The sequence below is a fragment of the Microcaecilia unicolor genome, chromosome 2, assembly GCF_901765095.1.
Source record: "Microcaecilia unicolor chromosome 2, aMicUni1.1, whole genome shotgun sequence".
NCBI classification, from domain to species: domain Eukaryota; kingdom Metazoa; phylum Chordata; class Amphibia; order Gymnophiona; family Siphonopidae; genus Microcaecilia; species Microcaecilia unicolor.
Genome location: NC_044032.1, coordinates 544122458 through 544142751, shown reverse-complemented (window position 1 = coordinate 544142751; position 20294 = coordinate 544122458). Strand labels below are relative to the sequence as shown.

The following is a 20294-nucleotide window of genomic DNA, read 5'->3' as shown; positions in this document are numbered from 1 at the left end:
GTATTAACAGAAATATGAACATCACTAACAAATCATGGTGCCTTGGTTTGTGGTCTAGCCCAGTGGTTCCCAAATTAGGCTACATACTTTCCTTTCGAGCCTTCACCCCCACCCCCAGTTGCTGCTGCCAGCACCGATGATATTGAGTCCTACCTTCCTTCCAGCTTTTGCCCACCTTCTCTTCCCTCCTCCTTCCAGCTTTTGCCCACCTTCTCTCCCTTCCTCCTTCCAGCTTTTGCCCACCTTCTGTCCCCTCCTCCTTCCAGCTTTTGCCCACCTTCTCTCCCTTCCTCCTTCCAGCTTTTGCCCACCTTCTCTCCCTTCCTCCTTCCAGCTTTTGCCCACCTTCTGTCCCCTCCTCCATCCAGCTTTTGCCCACCTTCTCTCCCTTCCTCCTTCCAGCTTTTGCCCACCTTCTGTCCCCTCCTCCATCCAGCTTTTAACCACCTTCTGTCCCCTCCTCCATCCAGCTTTTGCCCACCTTCTGTCCCCTCCTCCATCCAGCTTTTAACCACCTTCTGTCCCCTCCTCCATCCAGCTTTTGCCCACCTTCTGTCCCCTCCTCCATCCTGCTTTTGCTCACCTTCTCTCCCTTCTTTTCCCCCACAATCCAGTGTCTGCCTCCTCTATTCCTCCCTCCCCCCACACCCCTGCCGCTGCTGCTTCTCTAGACCAGCAGCAGCGGCAAAGCAAGCTGAAGTGCCCCCCATGCACACCTTAATAGGGAACTAACCTTCTTGTTCCGGGTTGCAGGGTGGTTTGTTATGCTGTGGCGCCAGCTCTCTGTAGCAATGTAATGCATCGGTTCCCAAACTGTCGCTGCGGTTAATGTTACTGAGAGCTGGAGCCACAGCATAACAAATCACCCTGCAACCCAGAATAAGAAGGTTAGTTCCCTATTAAGGTGGGGGTGGGATGCACTTTTAAAGAGGAACACAACAGGCAAACTTATTTTGCTGCTGCTGCCGCTCATCTAGAGAAGAAGCAGCAGCAGTGGATTGGGTGACGGTGGGAGGGAGGTGCAGAAAATATGCCGTGGTACCCTGGGGTGCTATGGCACACAGTTTGGGAACCGCTGGTCTAGCCTATTACAGCCCTTGCAATAAATGTTGCTATAATGCCCTAGTCTATATAGAAAAGAACAAGTTTGGTCTAATAGTTTATAATCATGTTGGTGAATATTTGTTCTCCTGTATAGTATCAGGCATATTTTCAAAGCACTTAGCCTTCCAAAGTTCCATAGGTTTCTATGGAACTTTGGAAGGCTGAGTGCTTTGAAAATATGCCTCTATGTGTTCCCATCAGCACTACAGATAGGAGCAGTAAACATTATCTACCCCAGTTGCGATATATTCAGTCACTGCAGAAATAGGTTGAGATAATATTCTCTGTTCCATTTATAGGTTAGTATGGGCAACGGTTAAAAACTTTAATCACGATCAAGGGTGTGATTCCAACTTTTTATCGCACAATTAATCACGCTCAATCATGGCATGTATTTGAGCACATGCTTTTCCAATTTTTTTTTAACGTTGACCCAAGAATCCTTTTGAACAGATGCTCAGCGTGGCCGATTATCCTTCACAACATGCTGTTCAGTTAGGGGTGGGCAACAATGAAAAATTTTAATCAAAATTAATCATGGTATTAAATATTTTAATCACATGATTAGTCTCATCTCTGGGCTGGATGGCTTGACGTTGGTAAATTCCCACTGTATGGACATTTTTTTTTTTAAACCTGCTCAATATAATGAAAAATTGCGTACACACACTTCTTTTCCACAGCACATTGCTCCCCCTCCCCTCCATACAGTTACCTACCTTTCTTTTCTCCTGCTGCATCGTTCCCCTGCACATACACCCAAATATGTCCCCTTCTGCTATTAAACCTGTTACCCCTGACATACAGACACTTATTTCTCTCCTCTCCTGCTGCTGACACATAGCATACAGGTCTAGCTCCCCACCACACACATTTATCTTAACATTTAGCTGGCTCTTCATAGGGTCTCCAGCAGCAATTCCCACATGCTACTTGCAACTGACGCCAATGCCTTTAGTCTGCTACATCATGGCAAGGTGAAATAGGAGTTAAAAAACCGCGATCGTGCTTAAAAAATTTAATCGTATGTTAGATTTACAAACTTTTATCGTGTTAATAGTGCACTAAATGCTCACCCCTAGTTAGTAATAATGAGATTGATTGTACAGTGACCATATTTCTACAAGACTTTGCTGGTTATTAAGGATGGGACTTTTTTCTGAGAGCAGTCTAGCTCTTCAGATGACACCTGGAGTACACACAGTTCAATCACAAAAGTTCTAAAAGAGCATTTATTTCTAGTGGTTCCCAAGCTGTACGTAGGAACCTTAAATTAGGTTATAATAGATGGGGTGACAGATTTGCTCCCACATTTTCTGGACCTCCACTGTGACCTCTGCCCAACAGTAGGAGCTAGTATGAGACCTGTGTGTCGAAGAATGTTCACAGGCCCTGCCCTTTTCCTGTATGCATTTCCTGTCAAGAGTGCTGGGGCTGTGGGCACACGCTGACACACAGGGTCCTGTGCTACCTGCTGCTGCTGCGGTCTTCATGCTTTGGATAAGAGGGGGCAGGACAGATGAGGCAAGAGGAAGCGGATGAGGGAGGGGAGTGGAGTGGAGGTCCACTGCTTTTGTTTTTATCTGTAGTGTCCAATGTTCCCATCAGACTGTTCCCATATGGCTTATTACAGGAACATTGGACACTAAAGGGATAATCCTTTGGATAAAAGTTTGGAAGCCACGGTCTTGGGCACTTTCCAAGTAATGAAATGGACCTTTTTATTTCAACCTTGTAGGTAACATCAATGCTCCAGAAAGTCTTAAAGTGACATGAATAGGAGCACAAAGAATTTTCTTTTTCTTTTTTTTTTTTTTTTACATCATCAGTTAGACTTTAATACTCCAGAAATAGTAGCGGTTATTCTGGGAATTATTATTGCTTAATGGATGGAGGGAACAATTGGTCCTGATGTGCTATGGAAGCCACATTATTAAAAAAGGAAATCCATCAAATGGGTTATGTGGCTTACCCTAGATGTGCTGAATAAACCAGCTATCCTTATGCTTTTGTTTTGCTGTTATGTTCTTATTTTTCCCTTCTTTTTCAGAGAGCCGTATGATCCTGGATGCTTTTGCCCAGCAGTGCAGCAGAGTCCTTGGCCTTTTAAACTGTGGCGGAAAATTTCTGGACTCCAACCATTCTCAATCAATGATTTCCTGTATAAAACAAGAAGGCACTGGCTACAGTGAAGGACAAGAGCAGTTCCACACTGGTAAAGGAGTCTTCCGTAGTCAGACTTCTGACAGTTTGGACCTAGAGATGCAATATGTACAAAAGAAGCAACAAACGTCGGCCTTTCTGAGAGTCTTCACAGATTCACTACAAAACTACCTGCTGGCTGGGAGCTTCCCCCCTCACAGCACCTCATCACTTGGTGAGTTTAGCCATTTGGCAGATATCGATCAACTTTCAACATCGCCGGTGCACACTTTAGGTGGCTGGACATCCCCAGCCACTTCGGAGTCCCATGGACACCCATCTTCTACTCTTCCAGAAGAGGAGGAGGAGGACGATGAGGAGGAGGATGATGAAGGATACTGCCCACGATGCCAAGAGCTAGAGCAGGAGGTAATTTCACTCCAGCAAGAAAATGAGGAACTCAGAAGAAAGCTGGAGAGCATTCCAGGTACTGTGGCCTCTACGTTCTTCTAATTGCTGTCTCCTTATCCCACCACACCCACACAAACTATATATCTGAATTATTCTCAGACTTTCTTTCGGTGTGTGGCATTACAGATCACTAGTTTTGGAAATGTTATTATTGTACCCTTTCTGTACTGTAACATCACTGAAGCTTTCAGGCTAGAAATGAAAGCTATTGAAAGTAACCAAGAATGTTTGTTTGTTTTGGGTTTTTTTGTTTTTTCAGCCTACTTTTTCTAAACTAAAAGAAGCCATGTCGGTGTTTAAGAGAGAGCTTTTTTAGTGTGCATGATAAAATGCTGTTAAAGCTGACTAGCCTAACGGCAAGGAGAATTTATCTTGATCTAGTTAGATAACATCTTTATCTGTAGATATTCAACTTAGGTGAAAATACACATCACTCTTCCACCATCTTTTCTTTCTGCCTGTGCTCTCCCCCCACCTCCCCTCCAAGTTTCACAAAGCAGGTAGATCTAGTTGTGGGAAAATTGGACCATATCTAGGGTGGACATGGGTTGTATGGAAGAGAAGTTCTTAATCAACATGCAGGATGTAATTGGACACACAATTGGGTGACATCTCGCATATTGCTGGGACAGAATGACTTTCCCACAGCTCAGAGCTAGCTTAGTTTTTTTTTTACCAGTCAAATTTGTCACTTCCTGGGAATGCTCAGCTTCTTCGCCTGTTAGGCACAATGAACTCTAGAAGTAAGCATGGGATATAAATGCCATAAGATATTGTAAAGTTGTGAGCACGTGCAGTGGTGGTCTCAGTCACCTCAGTTTTGATTTTCTGTTTTGTTGAACAGATGCAGAAATAAAGCTATCCCATATTTTTCAAGCATTTACTCTTTCCAATTGTCTGTCATCGTCATTAAAATGAAAAATGTTTATTTTTTAATTCGTCGTATTTCCTGTGGAGACTAAGGGGCCCTTTTATAAAAGTGCTGCTATGTTTTTGTACTTGCCCTGCATTAATTGCGAAAACTAGCGTGCCTTAAATACAGGGGTGCGTCTAGCATCTGTCCTGCATAACACGTAGGGCAGACACTTGCCACACGGCACCATGTTATGTGCTGTGGCAGTGCGCATGTTCGCACATGCTCCTGCTCTGTCTGCCTCTGCATGTAATATAGTGAAGGCCCAACCATAAAGAAAAATCAATGCGCTGCTGTGTTGGTGCACCCCCTTCTCCTCCTTGACCCCCCCTCCCAGGACCTGCTCAGGGGCCTTCATTGGAAGGGCAGTGGTCCTGGGAGGGAACGGTCTACCCTCTGCTCCCACTGGGATCCAAAATGGCCACCGTGATCCCACAGTAGTAGTACTGTAACACTACCACTAGGGGTCATGGTGATCATTTTGGATCCCAGCTGAGGCTCAAGTGGGCTCAGAAGCAGACCACTCCCACCCAGGACTACTGACCAACCAATGAAGATCTCTAGGTAAGTCCTAGGAGGGAGTAGTGGGGTGGGGGGTGGGAGTTGGGGTTGGGATTTGGACATTTGAGGAGTGGGGGTTTGAGCTGGGGAGGGAGATTTGGGGATGGGTCGGGGGAGCACCTGTACTGAGCAGCCACACTACCAGACTGGATGTTTCAAAGTGTAAGCTTCTATAACAGCTTTTCTGCTATGATTGGGATGTGAGATCTGTCGCAAGAGAAATGAAGAAATTCTGTGCCTGGTGCAACAGTTTTTCTTCAGAAAAAAAGGCCTCTGTTGGCATGTATAGGAGGTGAAGAGCAATTGTTTTAAGTTTCCTTTTAGTCATAGAGATCAAAAATTAAAAATGTCATTTAGGAGCCCTTTTACTAAGGCGTGCTTAAAAGTGACCTGCACTAGTGTAGGAGCATGCTTTGGATGCGCGCAGGTCAATTTTTCAGCGCACCTGGAAAAAAGGCATTTTTATTTTTTGTGGCCCAAAATGGACGTGCGGCAAAATTTAAAACCAGTGTGTGTCCATTTTCGGCCTGAGACCTTGCCGCCACCCATTGACTTAGTGGTAAGGTTTTACGGACTAACTGGGCGGTAAGTGGCCAGCACACATAAACTGCTGATTACCGCCGGGTAAGCGCCACGCAGTAGAAAATAGAAAATATTTTCTACCACATGTTTTGGCACGCGTCAAAAATAGAATTACTGCCTGGGGCACATTTTAGCTGGGTAGTAGTTCCAATTTGGCGCACGTTGGACACGTTTAGGTACGTATGCGCCCCTCTTAAAGTATAAACTACTAAAGAAAAGTGTTATTCAAGTCATTATGGGTCTGTAGATATTAAGGTAATATAGGGTTCCTTTTACTAAGGTGCGCCAAAAAATGGACTGCGCTGTTGTAGAAGTGTGTATTGGATGCTTACAGCACCATTTTCAACACGCCTGCAAAAAAGGCCCTTTTTTAAATATTTTTGGCCAAAAATGGACATGCGGCAAAATAAAAATTGACACGCATCCATTTTGGGCCTGAGACCTTACTGCCATCCATTGACTTAGTGGTAAGGTGTCACACATTAACCGAGCGGTAATTGTCTGCGCACGTACAATGCCAATTACTACCGCAAAATAAAATATATGTTCCTGTGCGCGTAGTAGACGTGCGTAAAAAATGATATTACCGCCCAGGCCACACAGTAGCTGGGCGGTAGTTCCGAATTGGTGCGTGTTAATCGTGCTTAGGCGCCTATGCGGCTTAGTAAAATGTCCCCTTAGACCATGATGAGTATTTTAGGACTGACTGAAAGTATTTTAACCCTGTAAATTTTACTCTTGAAAGGGTTTGTTTTCTGAGGTTCTTTTCTCCTCCGTTAGGATGAAGTTCTGTTCATTGAGATAGCTTCTTTCTGGTCATTAGAGGCTTGAGTATTAGGTTTTTTGATGTGTTGATTTGAAGAATTCTTAGCTTTACTCTAGATCTGCAAACCATATAGGACATTTTTTCAGAATTAGGGATGCTCCTCAAGTAGATCACCTTTTCTAGCAGTGAGAATTCAACGCTGGTACTATATTGCTAATGCATCCCCTGATCAGCAATCTGGAAAAAGTGATCTGAACAACAAACTAGATTTGGCCCCTTCTTTTACACTTATTCCTCTAATAGGAACAACCCTACAAAGATTTCTAAAGATGGTCCAGTACAGTGGTTATTAAAGCACAGAACTGGCTTCTTCTTAAAAAGCTTTTGATTCTTCCCTGTAGAGGCTCCAGATCTCCCCAGCCTTAACACAAAATGGGATCTCCCTTCTGCATTCCAGTTTCAAGTTGATGGTCCTGACAGCCTGGAAATTGAGCAGTACCTGGTGGCCTCCTTGAGACTGCCGCCTCCCATACAGGATATCTTGGTGGCAAAAAAAAGCTTTCTACCATACACATACATTTTATTTATTTTATATTTATGCAATTTTACAAATCAAGGCAATAAAACCTGCCAAAAGAAAATATAACAGATAGGTTCAGTCACAAAAGTGAAATCAACAAAGGTATAAAGTGGGAGAGGGGAGACAAAGCAAAACCATACCTACTTAATAGCCCACAAATGCTGGGAGGAAGAGTAGAGATCACTGGTTGCCTCAATTCCATTATTCACAAAAATTGTAGAAGAATATGTTGTTAATCTATTAGATAGTTATCTTAATGGTCACAATATCTACACACTTCTCAGTCTCTGGATTCCGTAAAAATAATAGCACGGAAACTGTGATAGGAGCTCTAGTCATGCGAAGTAAAATATTGCTGAGTTAAGGTCTAAATGCCATAGTTGTTCAGTTTGATCGATCTTGTTGATCTAATCCTTTTTTTTTTTTAATGTTTAGACTGAACAAATTAGGTGTTAGCGGTAGAGTCTTATCTTGGTTTAAAAGTTTGTTTTGGGGTTTTTTTTAAACTCTTAGAAGCCTTAAAGTACAGAAAGATGTATTATCCGGTAGTTGGAAGCCTGGCTGTGGTGTTCCCCGGAGTTCTGCCTTGGCCCCATCTTTATTCAACATTTTGCTTCAACCTTTAGGTAGAATGCTGGATCAACTTAACATACCCTATTTTGTATATGCTGATGATATTACCCTGCTGTTGCCAGTCTCTTTGGATTGGTCTTCCATTTTGGCAGATATCATACATTGTGTTCAAATAATCAAACAATGGATATCGAGCAATTATCTCAAATTAAAAATTATGAAAAGACTAAATTTTTATGGCTCGATCCCTGTAATCCTGAATTTCCTCAAAGTTTTAATATTGCTTCTGACTCGAGATTTGAATTTAGCCCCAAAATTTTAGATGTGGAAGTTAATAGTGGGTTGACCTTTTCTGGGCATATTAAAACTCTTATTCAAAAACTTTCTATCAAATGAAATTAAGGATGATTTTTAAATTTTTTTATTCTTTGCATTTTAGATTTTTAGTACAAGCTCTGGTTTTATGTAGAATTGACTAATGTTATTTATGTAGGATGTTTCAACACCTTGCTAAAAAAAAAAAAGTACAATTCAGAATGTGGTAGCCAGAGTCATTTTTGTTGTTGGTAAGTTTGAATCGATAACCCCATTGCTGATTATTCTACATTGGTTGCCAGTAGAGGCCAGAGCTCAATTTAAATTATGCATTCTTTATCTTTAAGATTTTGAATGGCTTAGCTCCTTCATATATATGTGACTAGGCTATTTTTCTTCATAACAATTCGGTAAGTAAAACTCATAACTAGATGCTTCTACTTTTCCAATCTATTATGGGGTGTAGGTCACGAAAAATATTTCATTCTTCAATATACTACCAAGCTGCTATGACATGGAATTCCCTTCCAACATCATTTGGAATAATTAATGATTATATGATGTTTCATAATTCTTTAAAAACTTGATTGTTTAACAAATATTTCATCTCAATATCATGATGGTAGATACTTAAATTATAATTCTGGATTTATTGCATTCATAAGAACATAAGAATAGCCATACTGGGTCAGATCAATGGTCCATCTAGCCCAATATCTTGCTTCCAACGGTGGCCAATCCAGGTCACACGTACCTGGCAGAAACCCAATTAGTAAAAACAAACAAAGAAAAGGGGGAAAACTAGGTACTAAGAACATGAGTAGCCATACTGGGTCAGACCAATGGTCGGTCTAGCCTAGTATCCTGTTTTCCAACAGTGGCCAAGCCAGGTCACAAGTGCCTGGCAGAAACTAATAATGCTCCACAGAAACATCTAATACCAAAGGGAGCAAAAATCGCTGTATCATCCAACTAAGCAAAAAAATTGGAAAAAGCTCTGGAGGCATCAGATATCCATATGTAGCAAGGCTATTGGATCTCGATATTGCGCAAAGCTTTTTCAAATCCTCGAGCCTACTGTATATTATCAATCACTTGCTTCCAGAGACCAAAACCTTTATAAAACAGGCTTACGTTTATTGAATTTTAATTTCACCAGAACAAACTGTGCAACATTACTTCAAGGTCCTCTAAAACAAATAAAATGTAACCTCATTTAGGCTTCATGTAGATGCTCACTCTATAGATGCAAAAATAGAAAATGGCAACTACTTATCCTGCATTAGCAGGTTCAACGCTGATTAGAAAAACTTCACCACCCAACATTGATGCTCATATCAAATGCAGTGTTTCGGTCAACAGACCTGCTTCTGGAGCTTCTAAAGTTACTGCTAGTCTAAAAACAAGAAACAAAATAAGTATAAAAAATCCATGTCACAAGAAAAACAAAATACCCTCAAGGGGAACTTACTAGGAGTTTAAACTTGTTTCCTGGATGTTGCAAACATTTAGTGCTCTCTAAATATTAGCATGCACTAAAAACGCTACTGTGCCTTTAGTAAAAGACCCCCTAATTGCTATTACCACATCCTCTGGCAATGAGCTCCAGAGCTTAACTATTCTTTGAGTGAAAAAATATTTCCTCCTATTTGTTTTAAAAGTATTTCAGTGTAATTTCATTGAGTGTCTCCTTGTCTTTGTACTTTTTGAGAGGTGAAAATTTGATTCACTTCTACATCACTCAGGATTTTATAGGCCTCAATCATAGCCATCTCTTTTCCAAGCTGAAGAGCCCTAACCTTTTTAGCCTTTCCTCATATGGGTGGCATTTCTTCCCTTTTATCCTTGTGTTCACTCTTCTTTGAACTTTTTTTAATTCCGCTATATGTTTTTTGAGATACTTTGGCCAGAATTGAACACAGTACTCAAGGTGAGGTCACCCGTGGAGTGTTGCAGAGGTATTATAATATTCTTGGTCTTATTTTGCATCCCTTTTCTAATAATTCCTAACATCCTGTTTGCTTTTTTGGCTTCTGCCACACACGGCAGAAGATATCGGCGTATTGTCTACAGTGACACCTATGTTTATTTATTTATTTATTTTAGTATGGACTCCTAAGGTGGACCCTAGCATCAGGTAACTGATTTGGATTATTCTTCCCAATGTTCATCACTTTGCATTTGCCCACATTAAATTTTCATCTGCCATTTGAATGCCTAGTCTTCCAGTTCCCTAAGGTCTTCCTGCAATTTTTCACAACCTGCATGTGTTTTGACAACTTTGAATAGTTTTGTCATCTGCAAACTTAATAACCTCGCTCATTGTACTGATTTCCAGATCATGTATAAATGTTAAATAGCACGGGTTCCAGTTCAGATCCCTGCGGCACTCCACTATTCAGCCTCCTCCATTGAGAAAAATGGCCATTTAAACCTACCCTCTGTTTCCTAATCCACAAAAGGACATTGCCTCCTATCCCATGTCTTTTTAATTTTCTCAGGAGCCTCTCATGAGGAACTTTGTCAACAGCTTTCTGAAAATCTAGAGTAGAGAGAAGAAGGGCAACCTTCGAAAGCTAATCAAGAAATGTGTTAAGTTATGTCCAATAAAAAAGGTATCATCTTATTTTCTTTTTCATGTTTTATTTTGTTTGATTTCTATTGAAAATCTAGATACACTACATCAACCAGTTCACCTTTACCTACATGTTTATTCATGCCTTCAGAGAAATGAAACAGATCGGTGAGGCAAGACTGCCTTTGGTTGAACCCATTCTGACTCTGTCCCATTAAACCATATTTGTCTATATGTTCTATACTTTTATTTTTTTATAATAGTTTCCACTATTTTCCCTGGCACTGAAGTCAGGCTTACCGATCTGTAATTTCCCGGATCACCCCCAGAGCCCTTTTAAAAAAAATTGGTCACCCTCCAATATTCAGGTACTATGGATGACTTTAGTAACATGTTACAGATCACTCACTAACAGCAGATCAGCAATTTCATGTTTGAGTTCTTTCAGTACCCTGGGGTGTATACAATCCAGTGCAGGTGATTTATCACCCTTTAGCTTGCCGATTTGGCTCAGTACGTCTTCCAGGTTCACTGAGATTTCTTTCAGTTCCTCCGCATCGTCATGCTTGAAAACCATTTCTGGTACAGGTAGATTTCTTACATCATCTTCCACAAGTACCGAAGCAAAGCAAAGAATTCATTTAATCTCTCCGCTCTGGCCTTGTCCTCCCTGAATGCCCCTTTTGCTCCATCATGGTCTAATTTTCCCACAGATTCCCTCATAGGCTTTATGCTTCTGATGTATCTGAAAAGGTGTTACTATGAGTTTTTGTCTCCACAGCAAGTTTTTCTTTATATTCTCTTTTAGTCTTCGTATGCACAGTCAGGTAGATGCAAAGCATTGATAATGTTGCTTCTTCTTTTCTTCATTCAGAATCATTTTCCATTTTTTGAAGGATGCTCTTCTGGCTCTAATAACCTCTTTCATGTCACCTTTTAACCATTTTGGCTGTCGTTTGCTCATCTTGCCACCTTTTGTAAATACGTGGAATATATCTGATCTGGGCTTCCACAATGGTATTTTTAAACAATGCTAGAAAACTTCTAAATCAAAAAACAGGATGAGAACCCCAATTGCAAACAACAACAGCAAAAAAAATCAAAATATAGGTTCTCAGAGAATTGTGAACAAACAAAGAAGTTCTCTTATTGTAAGTGAGGAAAAAGCCTCTAGAAGCCAAACGGGCTTAGAAAAACTTACAACTTAATAGCCAGCAGTGTTTCCTTCCTTCATCATAGGCAAAAAACCTCCATGAACTAACAATTATGTGCTATTATAGTCATATATCATAGCGTAATGCCCTTAATGTTGTAAAAAAAATGTTACTTGCACTCATGTCTTATTCTGCCAGAGCACAGACCTGATTTAAAGTCCTAACCTTTGAAACCAACCCTTCTAAACCATTTTCCTCATTTTGTCACAGTCGCCCTTTTGAAAATTAAATGCTGCTACAATAGATTTTCTTAGTGACTTTACTCCAGATATCAGCTCAAATTTGAGCATATTATGATCACTGTTTCCCAGAGGATCCAACACCATTACCTCTTATACAATGCCCTGCATTCCACTAAGGACTAGATCTAAAATAGCTCCCCCTCTTGTTGGTCCCTGGACCAGTTGCTCCAAGAACCAGTTATTTATTACATCTAAGAATTTTACCTCCCTAGCGCTCCCTGACATAACAATCTCATTTTCTGTAACTTTATATTTTTTTATTATTTGAGTTGTAATTCTTGAATTTATTGTATTCAACTTCTTGATATTTTGTAATCTTCGTTGGGAATATAAGCAAAGGGTAACAAAACGTATACAAAAATAGGGAGCTACCATTTGTAGAAAAAACATAATAGGAAATTAGCAAATTATTTAGGTTACAAATGCATGTATGTTGTCATTAAACCATCAGAATCTTCAGGTATATAAACTTTGGTAAATGTTTTCAAATATAGAAAGCAACACAATTGTTGAAGCATGCAGATAACATCTGTCCGTTCCAAACTTCACCAAACATTTACAGTGATTAAAAACATTACTTACCAGCCTCTATGCTAGCCTCATATGTTGTACTCGGGTCCTTTAGCGTAGCATGTAGGTCCCTGGAGTAGTGTAGTGGTGGGTGCAGTGCACTGCAGATGGGTGAACTCAGGCCCATAGCTCCCCCTACCTATTCCACTTGTGATGAAAACTGTGACCCCTCCCAAACTCCCCAGAAACCCACTTTACCCACATATTGGTGCCCCCTTCACCCATAAGGGCTGTTGTAGTGGTGTTAAGTTGGGAGTAGTGTGCTTTGAGTGGGTTTTGGGGGCTCAGCAAACAAGATAAGGGAGCAACGGTGAGATGTTGTACCTGGGAGCATTTATTTGAAGTTCACTGCAGGGCCCCCTAGAGTGCCCCATTGCTCTAGGGAAATGTCTGTGTGGCCAGTCTACTAAAAATACTGGCTCCTCCTACATCCCAGTGGCTTGAGTTTGTGCATTTTTCATTTGGACTTTTTTTTTTGTGAAAATGGACCAAAAAGATAAATGCACCAAGCAAATAGCCTTTTTTTTTTAAGTCATTGTTTTGAAAATGGCTATATTCCCTATTTGAATTTTGGACATTTTTAGCAAAACGTCCAAGGTTGGACTTAGACGTCATCAAAAATGCCCCTCATTGTCTCTACAGTAAAGCATGGTGGTGGTAGCATTATGTTGGGAGGCTAATGAAGACTGAAGGAAAGATGGATGGTGCAAAGTACAAGAGAAGTCTTCTCTAGGCACTGGGATTAGGGAGAAGATTCATATTTGAGCAGGACAGTGATCCTAAGCACTAAGCAAAACCAATGGAGTGGCTTAGCAAGAAGGTGAGTATCCTCCAGTTGTCAAAGCCCAGATTTAAATTCAATAGAAAATCTGTGGCAAGGCTTGAAGACTACAGTCCACAGAACAACATTCCTGCAATACCAAATGTTTATCTATTAGCATTCCTCCACTACTCATGATGTATTGTAAGCCACTTTGAGCCTGCAAAGAGGTGGGATACAAATGCAACAAATAAATAAATAAATAAAACAAAACATTCGAGAAGATGTGAGTTAAATACCAAATAACTTGAAGAGCTTGAGCCATTCTGTAAGAAGTATGGGCAAAAATTGCATCATTCTGTTGTGTAAAGCAGGGGTGCGCAGTGACTGAAAACAGGACAGGGTGCCAGGAAATGTGAGACCAGAGCGGGACAAACGCTTTCGTTGGCGGGGTGTGGGGATCCATGCCAGCCAAACTGGGGGCTCCAGAGCCAATTTGGGGGGGACCAGACCCCCATGGCCCCCCATAGCTACGCCACTGGTATAAAGTCAGTAGATCCTTATCCTGAAGGACTCATGGCTGTTATTGCTGCAACAAAGACTTTTTCTACCAAGTATTGAGTCAAGAGGTGTGAAGACTTTTTTTCAATAAACAAGAATGAAATCAAACATAAAGAACCGCTATACTGAGTCAGACAAAATGGTTCCTTTAGTAATCAATCTTGGTCACAAGTACCTGGCAATACCTCCAAGTCTACCTCATTATTGGTTTGTGGACTTTTCTTCCAGGAACTTATTCAAACCTTAATCCCAGCTATGTTAACTCCTCTCGGAACAAATTAAAGAACTTTAATTATGAGTTGAGTAAAAAAAAATATTTTCTCTAATTTTGTTTTGTTTCTTCAATGTACCATTTAATCACTTCAAGGTATGGCACCCTAGTCTTTGTACTTTTATGAAAAGACTAAACAGGTTTAATAGACCTCTATTATATCTCTCCTCAGCTGTCTCTTTTACAAGCTGAGGAACCCTGACCTGTTTAGCCTTTCTTTGTAGAGGAGATGTTCCATGCCTTTATCATTTTGGCTAGTGTACCTTTTCTAAATCCACTATTTCCTTTTGAGATACAGCAGCCAGACTTGCACACAATACATGACCATGGAGCAATACAGAGACAGATATTCTCTGTATTATTCTCCATCCCTTTCCTAATAATCCCCCAAGCCCAACATTCTATTTGCTTGTCTGAATATTCCTATAATTGTTCTTTTAGATTAGAAGTGTGTAGTAGGTTGTGTAAATCAGCAAAACCATCTCCCATTTTAATGCATTTAGAATTATATTTTTTTAGACAGCTGAATTGTAAAAGTCTTAACACCCTTGTACATTTTTCACAGGCATTGTATGTTAGGTCACTATTTTTATGTAGCTTAGAATTTATAATTGAAAGGATGTCAATGGAGAGGAGCTGGTTTCTTTGCTATTCCTATTGCATGTTGTTTTTACAAAAGCCAAGCTTATTTCTAATGTTAATGTTGGTTAATAGACACAGAAGAGATGCCCCCTCCCCCAAGCATCTCAAGAATTGCAGCAATTAATCAAGAGTCTGGCAGGATCTGTTTTCCAGGCATATAATTGAATCAGACCTAATTAACCTATCGCTGCACGAAAACAGGGGAGAGAACTGAACTATGGTTTGCTGAAAGGAATGGAGAACGGATGTTTGCTAAAGAAATTAGAAAGCCATTACTGCACATATTCTTGGTTTTCTTGATATATTTTCAGATTATTTTTTTTATTTGAAATGTGCTTTATAAGCACTATGTAAAAACATGGTTAAACCATATTTCCAGGACTGTTCTAAAATGCTTATCTCTTATCAATGCATGCATGATTTAAGCTTGATAAGAGATATTGTTTTTGTGGTTTGTACTGTGGGTATGAAGCAGGTTTTTTTTTTCCCTTCATGTTTAGTCAGTTACTCTAAATCACATTTTTGAGCATTTGTTTTTTTTTTTAAAGAAAACTGAAGCAACCTGTGACAGTTTGGCCTTGCAGTACACTGAAAAGAGACATCTTTAAGAATCTTTTTGCAAAAATGCATGCTCCATTCTGATGTTCATTTCCAAGCAAAATATTTTGCTTCCTGTAATTGTAATAGCATGAATTGGGTTTCCTAAAATACTTTTCATAAGGTTCAGTCTGACTCATTACAAGGGGGATCTTCAAGGTTGCTTGAGATTTGAAAATACCAAAATAGTACCACTAGGCCCTTAGTTCTCTGGAAAGAAATACACAGGTTCCTATGGCTGTGAGAAAAAAACAACCTATGGCGTCTTCCACATTCAATGGTTTTTGAAGAGTTGAAGACATTTAGTTGTAATCTTCTGCACTGGTGTTATTTCATTGCTATTGTGGTCCATTTAAAACCAGGTGAATCAACTATTGTCAATGAGCAGAGTAAAGATGTCATAGAATCCTGCTAGTAACCTGGAGGGTCACAAAGAAGGTGCATATCCTGAAAACCAGGCTGTTTGTGCTTGTGAGCCCTTCAGGGACAGGGAAATACCCAGTGTACCTGAATGTAACTTGGGCTACTACTGAAAAAGGTGTGAACAAAATATAAATAAATAAATGCATAAATAATATTAAAATAGTAGATGAAGGCAGATGAAGACCTGTATGGTCCATCCAGTCTACCCAACAAGGTAACTCATCACATGTAATATGTGAACTACATATGCATACTTGATCATGATTTGTCCATGCCATTTACAGGGCGCAGACTGTAGAAGTCTGCCCAGTACTGGCTTTACTTCCCAATTACTGGTTTTGCCATCTAATCACTGCTAAGCTTGTTTGTTCCATGCCTTCTATACAGCATTCCTTTGTGTTTATCCAACACATTTTTGAATACCATTACCGGTTTCATCTCCACCACCTCCTGCGGGAGGGCATTCCAGGTATGTACCACCCTCTCCGTGAAAAAGTACTTACTGACATTATTCCTGAGTCGGCCCCTCTGCAACCTCAATTTATGTCCTCTAGTTCTGCCACCTTCCCTTCTCTGGAAAAGGTTTTATACCCGTCAAATATTTGAATGTCTGTATCATATCACCCCTGTCTCTCCTTTTCTCCAGGGTATATATGTTCGGTTCCTTAAAGTCTCTCATCATACGTCTTATGATGCAAACCCATATAATGTTTGTTTTCTTCTGTTGGTTATACTCCTTTCTATGCAGCCTAGCATCCTTCTGGCCATGACCACCAACTTGTTGCATTGTTTCGACATCATGAGATCCTAAGACACTATCACCTCAAGGTTCATCTTCTGAGCTGTGCTTATCAATCTCTCTACTCCTATCTGGTATATCTCCTCTGGATTTCTTCACTCTCCGGGAATGCAGTTTGACACCTCTTCTCTTGATGAGGGAAGGTTGATAATCCTGGTGTTGCCATAAGTGTTGAACTAATTCATTAGGTTGATCACATGTGGTAGGCTAGGCAGATGGCCTTTTTTTGCTAGAGCAGAGACACATTCTTGCTCTGTTGGTTTAACCAGAGAAAAATCTTCCCTTTTTTAAAATTCCTTCTGTGGCTTCTCCCTGGTCTCCAGAAGGCTAGAGCTTTCTCTTCTCCTTTGGCACCCACCTAGAACTTAATTTTTTGAGTAGCTTGTGTTTTTTGCAGTTTATTTCTGTGGTACTCAAAAGTCTTCTTTAGGAGTACACATGAACAGTTCTAATAAGACTGTTTTCTTTACTAAAGAAAATAGGATGCAACCTGGCCATGAATTTCTGGCACAGATTTGTTTAGCATTGTTCAGAATACCTTTCAGGGTTAGGAGGAGATGTGTAAGGAGCAGCTCTTTCCCTAGCTAGCTAATTGTAGAATTGCAGAGAGAGTTGGGAAATGCAACGGTAATTTTGGTGCTCTTCTAGTAAAGTGTGGTAAGTGTTTGTTTTTTGTTTTTTATACCCCCCACCCCAAATCCACCCTGGGGGTTCTCATGGGGTTGGGTTGATGTTAAGGGGGGCGTTTCAGAAAGGGCAGGGCTTCTCGATGCATTGATTGGGTGGGAGGAGCTGCTGGGGGAGGGGCAAGGAGGGAGAGTGAAAGGGAGGAATCGAGTGCCAGGGCAGCTGTACTGAGATAGGTAGCCACGCTGTCGGACTACTGATAACATAGCTTCACCTACCACCTCCTTTTTAGAAACATGACGGCAGATAAGAACCAAATGGCCCATCCAGTCTGCCTTTCCTCAATAACCACTAACTCCTCCTTTTCCTAAGAGATCCCACGTGCCTGTCCCATGTTTTCTTAAATTCTGACACAGTCTTCGTCTCCACGACCTCCACCGGGAGGCCATTCCGTGCATCCACCACCCTTTCCGTGAAAGAGTATTTTCTTAGATTCCTCTTCAACATGTTTCCTGTTAACTTCAACCTATGCTCTCTCATTCCAGAGTTTTCCTTCATTTGAAAAAGGCTCATGTCCTGTAAATTAACGCCACTGAGGTATTTAAACATCTCATCTCCCACCTCTCTTTCTGTTGTGTGCATGTTGAGGTTCATAAGCCTGTCCCTGTATGTTTTATAACACACCACTTACCAATTTTGTAGCCACCCACTGGACCGACTCCATTCTGTTTATATCTTTCCATAGGTGCAGTACTGTATATGGGGCCTCACCACAGACTTATACAAGGGCACTGTCACCTCTTTTTTTTTTCTTTCTTGCTGGTCATCCTTCTTATGCACCCAAGCATCCTTCTGGCTTTGACCATCACCTTTTCTATATAATCATCCCCAAGTCCTGCTCTTTCATACACAGAAGCACTTTTCCCCCTATATTGTACCATTCCTTTGGATTCTTGTAACCCAAGTGCATGACCCTGCATTTCTTAGCATTAAATCTTAGTTGCCAATTATCGGACCATTCTTCAAGCTTCACTAGATCCTTCCTCATGCAATCCACACCCTCCGAGGTATCCACCCTATTACAGAGTTTGGTATCATCCGCAAAGAGACAAACCTTACCAGATAGCCGTTCTGCAGTATCACTCACAAAGATGTTAAGAGCTGGCCCAAGGACCAATCCCTGCGGTACACCACTGATAATATCCCTTTCCTCAGAGCAAGCTCCATTTACCACTATGTCTCCTTCCATTTAACCAGTTTTTAACCCAGTCAGGGTGGCAGTAAGCACAGCAGCACTTAACAGTCATGACAGCTAGTGCGTGATGATGACCATATGCTAGTCTGTACAGCCGGTTACCTGCTCTGCCCCATCACACCCATGGACCCACCCATTCCTGAATTAAGGGTCCCTTTTACTGCACACCAATCTGGAGCTACCGCCGGCCCAATGCAGACCCCAGCGATAATTCCACTAACAGCACTCAGCATTTCCAGCACTAGCGGAAATATATATATATATATATATTTTTATTTTTTTTTTAAATTTCTACAGGGGGTTGCTTGGCGGTAATCAGGAAGCACCGCGCATTACCTGGTTACCGCCTGGTTTAGTGCGGGAGCCCTTTTTTACTGTAGCTTAGTAAAAGGCCCCTGAGTAAGTTGTGGAAAATGTGCTGGCTAGTTTTGATGCACGGTATGTGTTAGCACAGGTCCATGCTAATGTCTACCATGTAGTAAAATCTACACAAGCTGATTTAATGCAGCTTAGTAAAAGGGCTCCTGTATTTCTTAAACCACAGTTAAAGTGGACTAGTGTTTCCATAGGGCTTAAACTTCTATCTCTGAGAAAATGTCTTAACACAAAGTCCAATTTACTTTCTCAGAGGGGATATAAAATATTTGCAGAGAAGACAGCAAAAGCCTAACTAGGAGAAGAAAAAAATTTACTGGAAGAGGTAACTAACTCGCTAGTCTCAGTCACACACACAAGGAGTACTCAGGCTGCATATACTGCAGCAGGACATGTTTAAGCACTCCTACTCTAGCTGAGATAACATTTAACCATTTCTCTGACCTCGTGTGCAACTTTCTTTAATCAATCACCTTACTTTCAAACTCTTCCTACTTTCTTACCCTTCTATATGTTACATCTTTGCTGTACCCTTTGCTATCACCTATAATGTTCTATTACTTGTTGTGTTGACATTGTAAATAGTATACCATGCCATACTTTATATTGTTTTTGAATATTTTTACTGCTGTAATTGTCTATTGCTCATGCTTGATCTATTCTTACTGTACACCGCCTTGAGTGAATTCCTTCAAAAAGGCAGTAAATAAATCCTAATAAATAAATAAGCAGTGGTAAGGCCAGCACGGGCTTACCGCTCGCTATACAGGAAGTACCACCAGGCTACCACAGCACCCCGATGGTACTTCCCACCCTTAGCGCGCCGTCATTTACGGCGCTACAAATATTTATTTTTGTAGCGCCGGAGTGTACCCACTCAGTGGGTGGCGGTGAGGGCTCCCTGCCTGAAATGGCCGTGCAGCAAGTGCTTTACTTGTTGCCCAGCCATTTCCTGTTGGAAATCAAGACTTCCCTTTTACCAGCTGCGGTAAAAGGGGGCCTCGGTGCAAGTGTAAAACGCGCCAGCGCCAGCCGCCTTTTGCCACAGCTTGGTAAAAGGGGCCCTAAGTTCTGTACACCACCATGAAGGTTTTATTATGCTGGTTTATCAAATAAATAAATGAATTAGTCTGAGAAATATATAGACATCCCGAGATGCTCAAAAATACTTGGATGCTCATCTTTCATGGTCTCTGCCCTTTCCTTCCCTGTGCTCGTAGTACTGGTTCAAATAAAAAGGATTACAAATCACTGTGTGCCTGTTTGGGATGTTGTGAACTGAACTAGCTTTAAAAACAAAACCAACCCCCCCCCCCCCCCAAAAAAAAAAAAAATAAAAGACAGGGATCAGTACTTAATGCTAAACTCATGTTCTG

General features: G+C 41.0%; 1 protein-coding gene across 2 annotated transcripts in view; it reads left to right on the top strand.

Moving 5' to 3' along the window:
• The window catches only part of BEND4 (BEN domain containing 4), an 82537-nt gene that overhangs the window by 10430 nt on the left and 51813 nt on the right, over positions 1 to 20294 (top strand). For both annotated transcript variants that reach the window (XM_030191342.1, XM_030191343.1), the window contains exon 2: positions 3155 to 3733. In XM_030191342.1, the coding sequence (XP_030047202.1) occupies positions 3155 to 3733 (579 nt within the window). The remainder of the gene's footprint in view (positions 1 to 3154; positions 3734 to 20294) is intronic.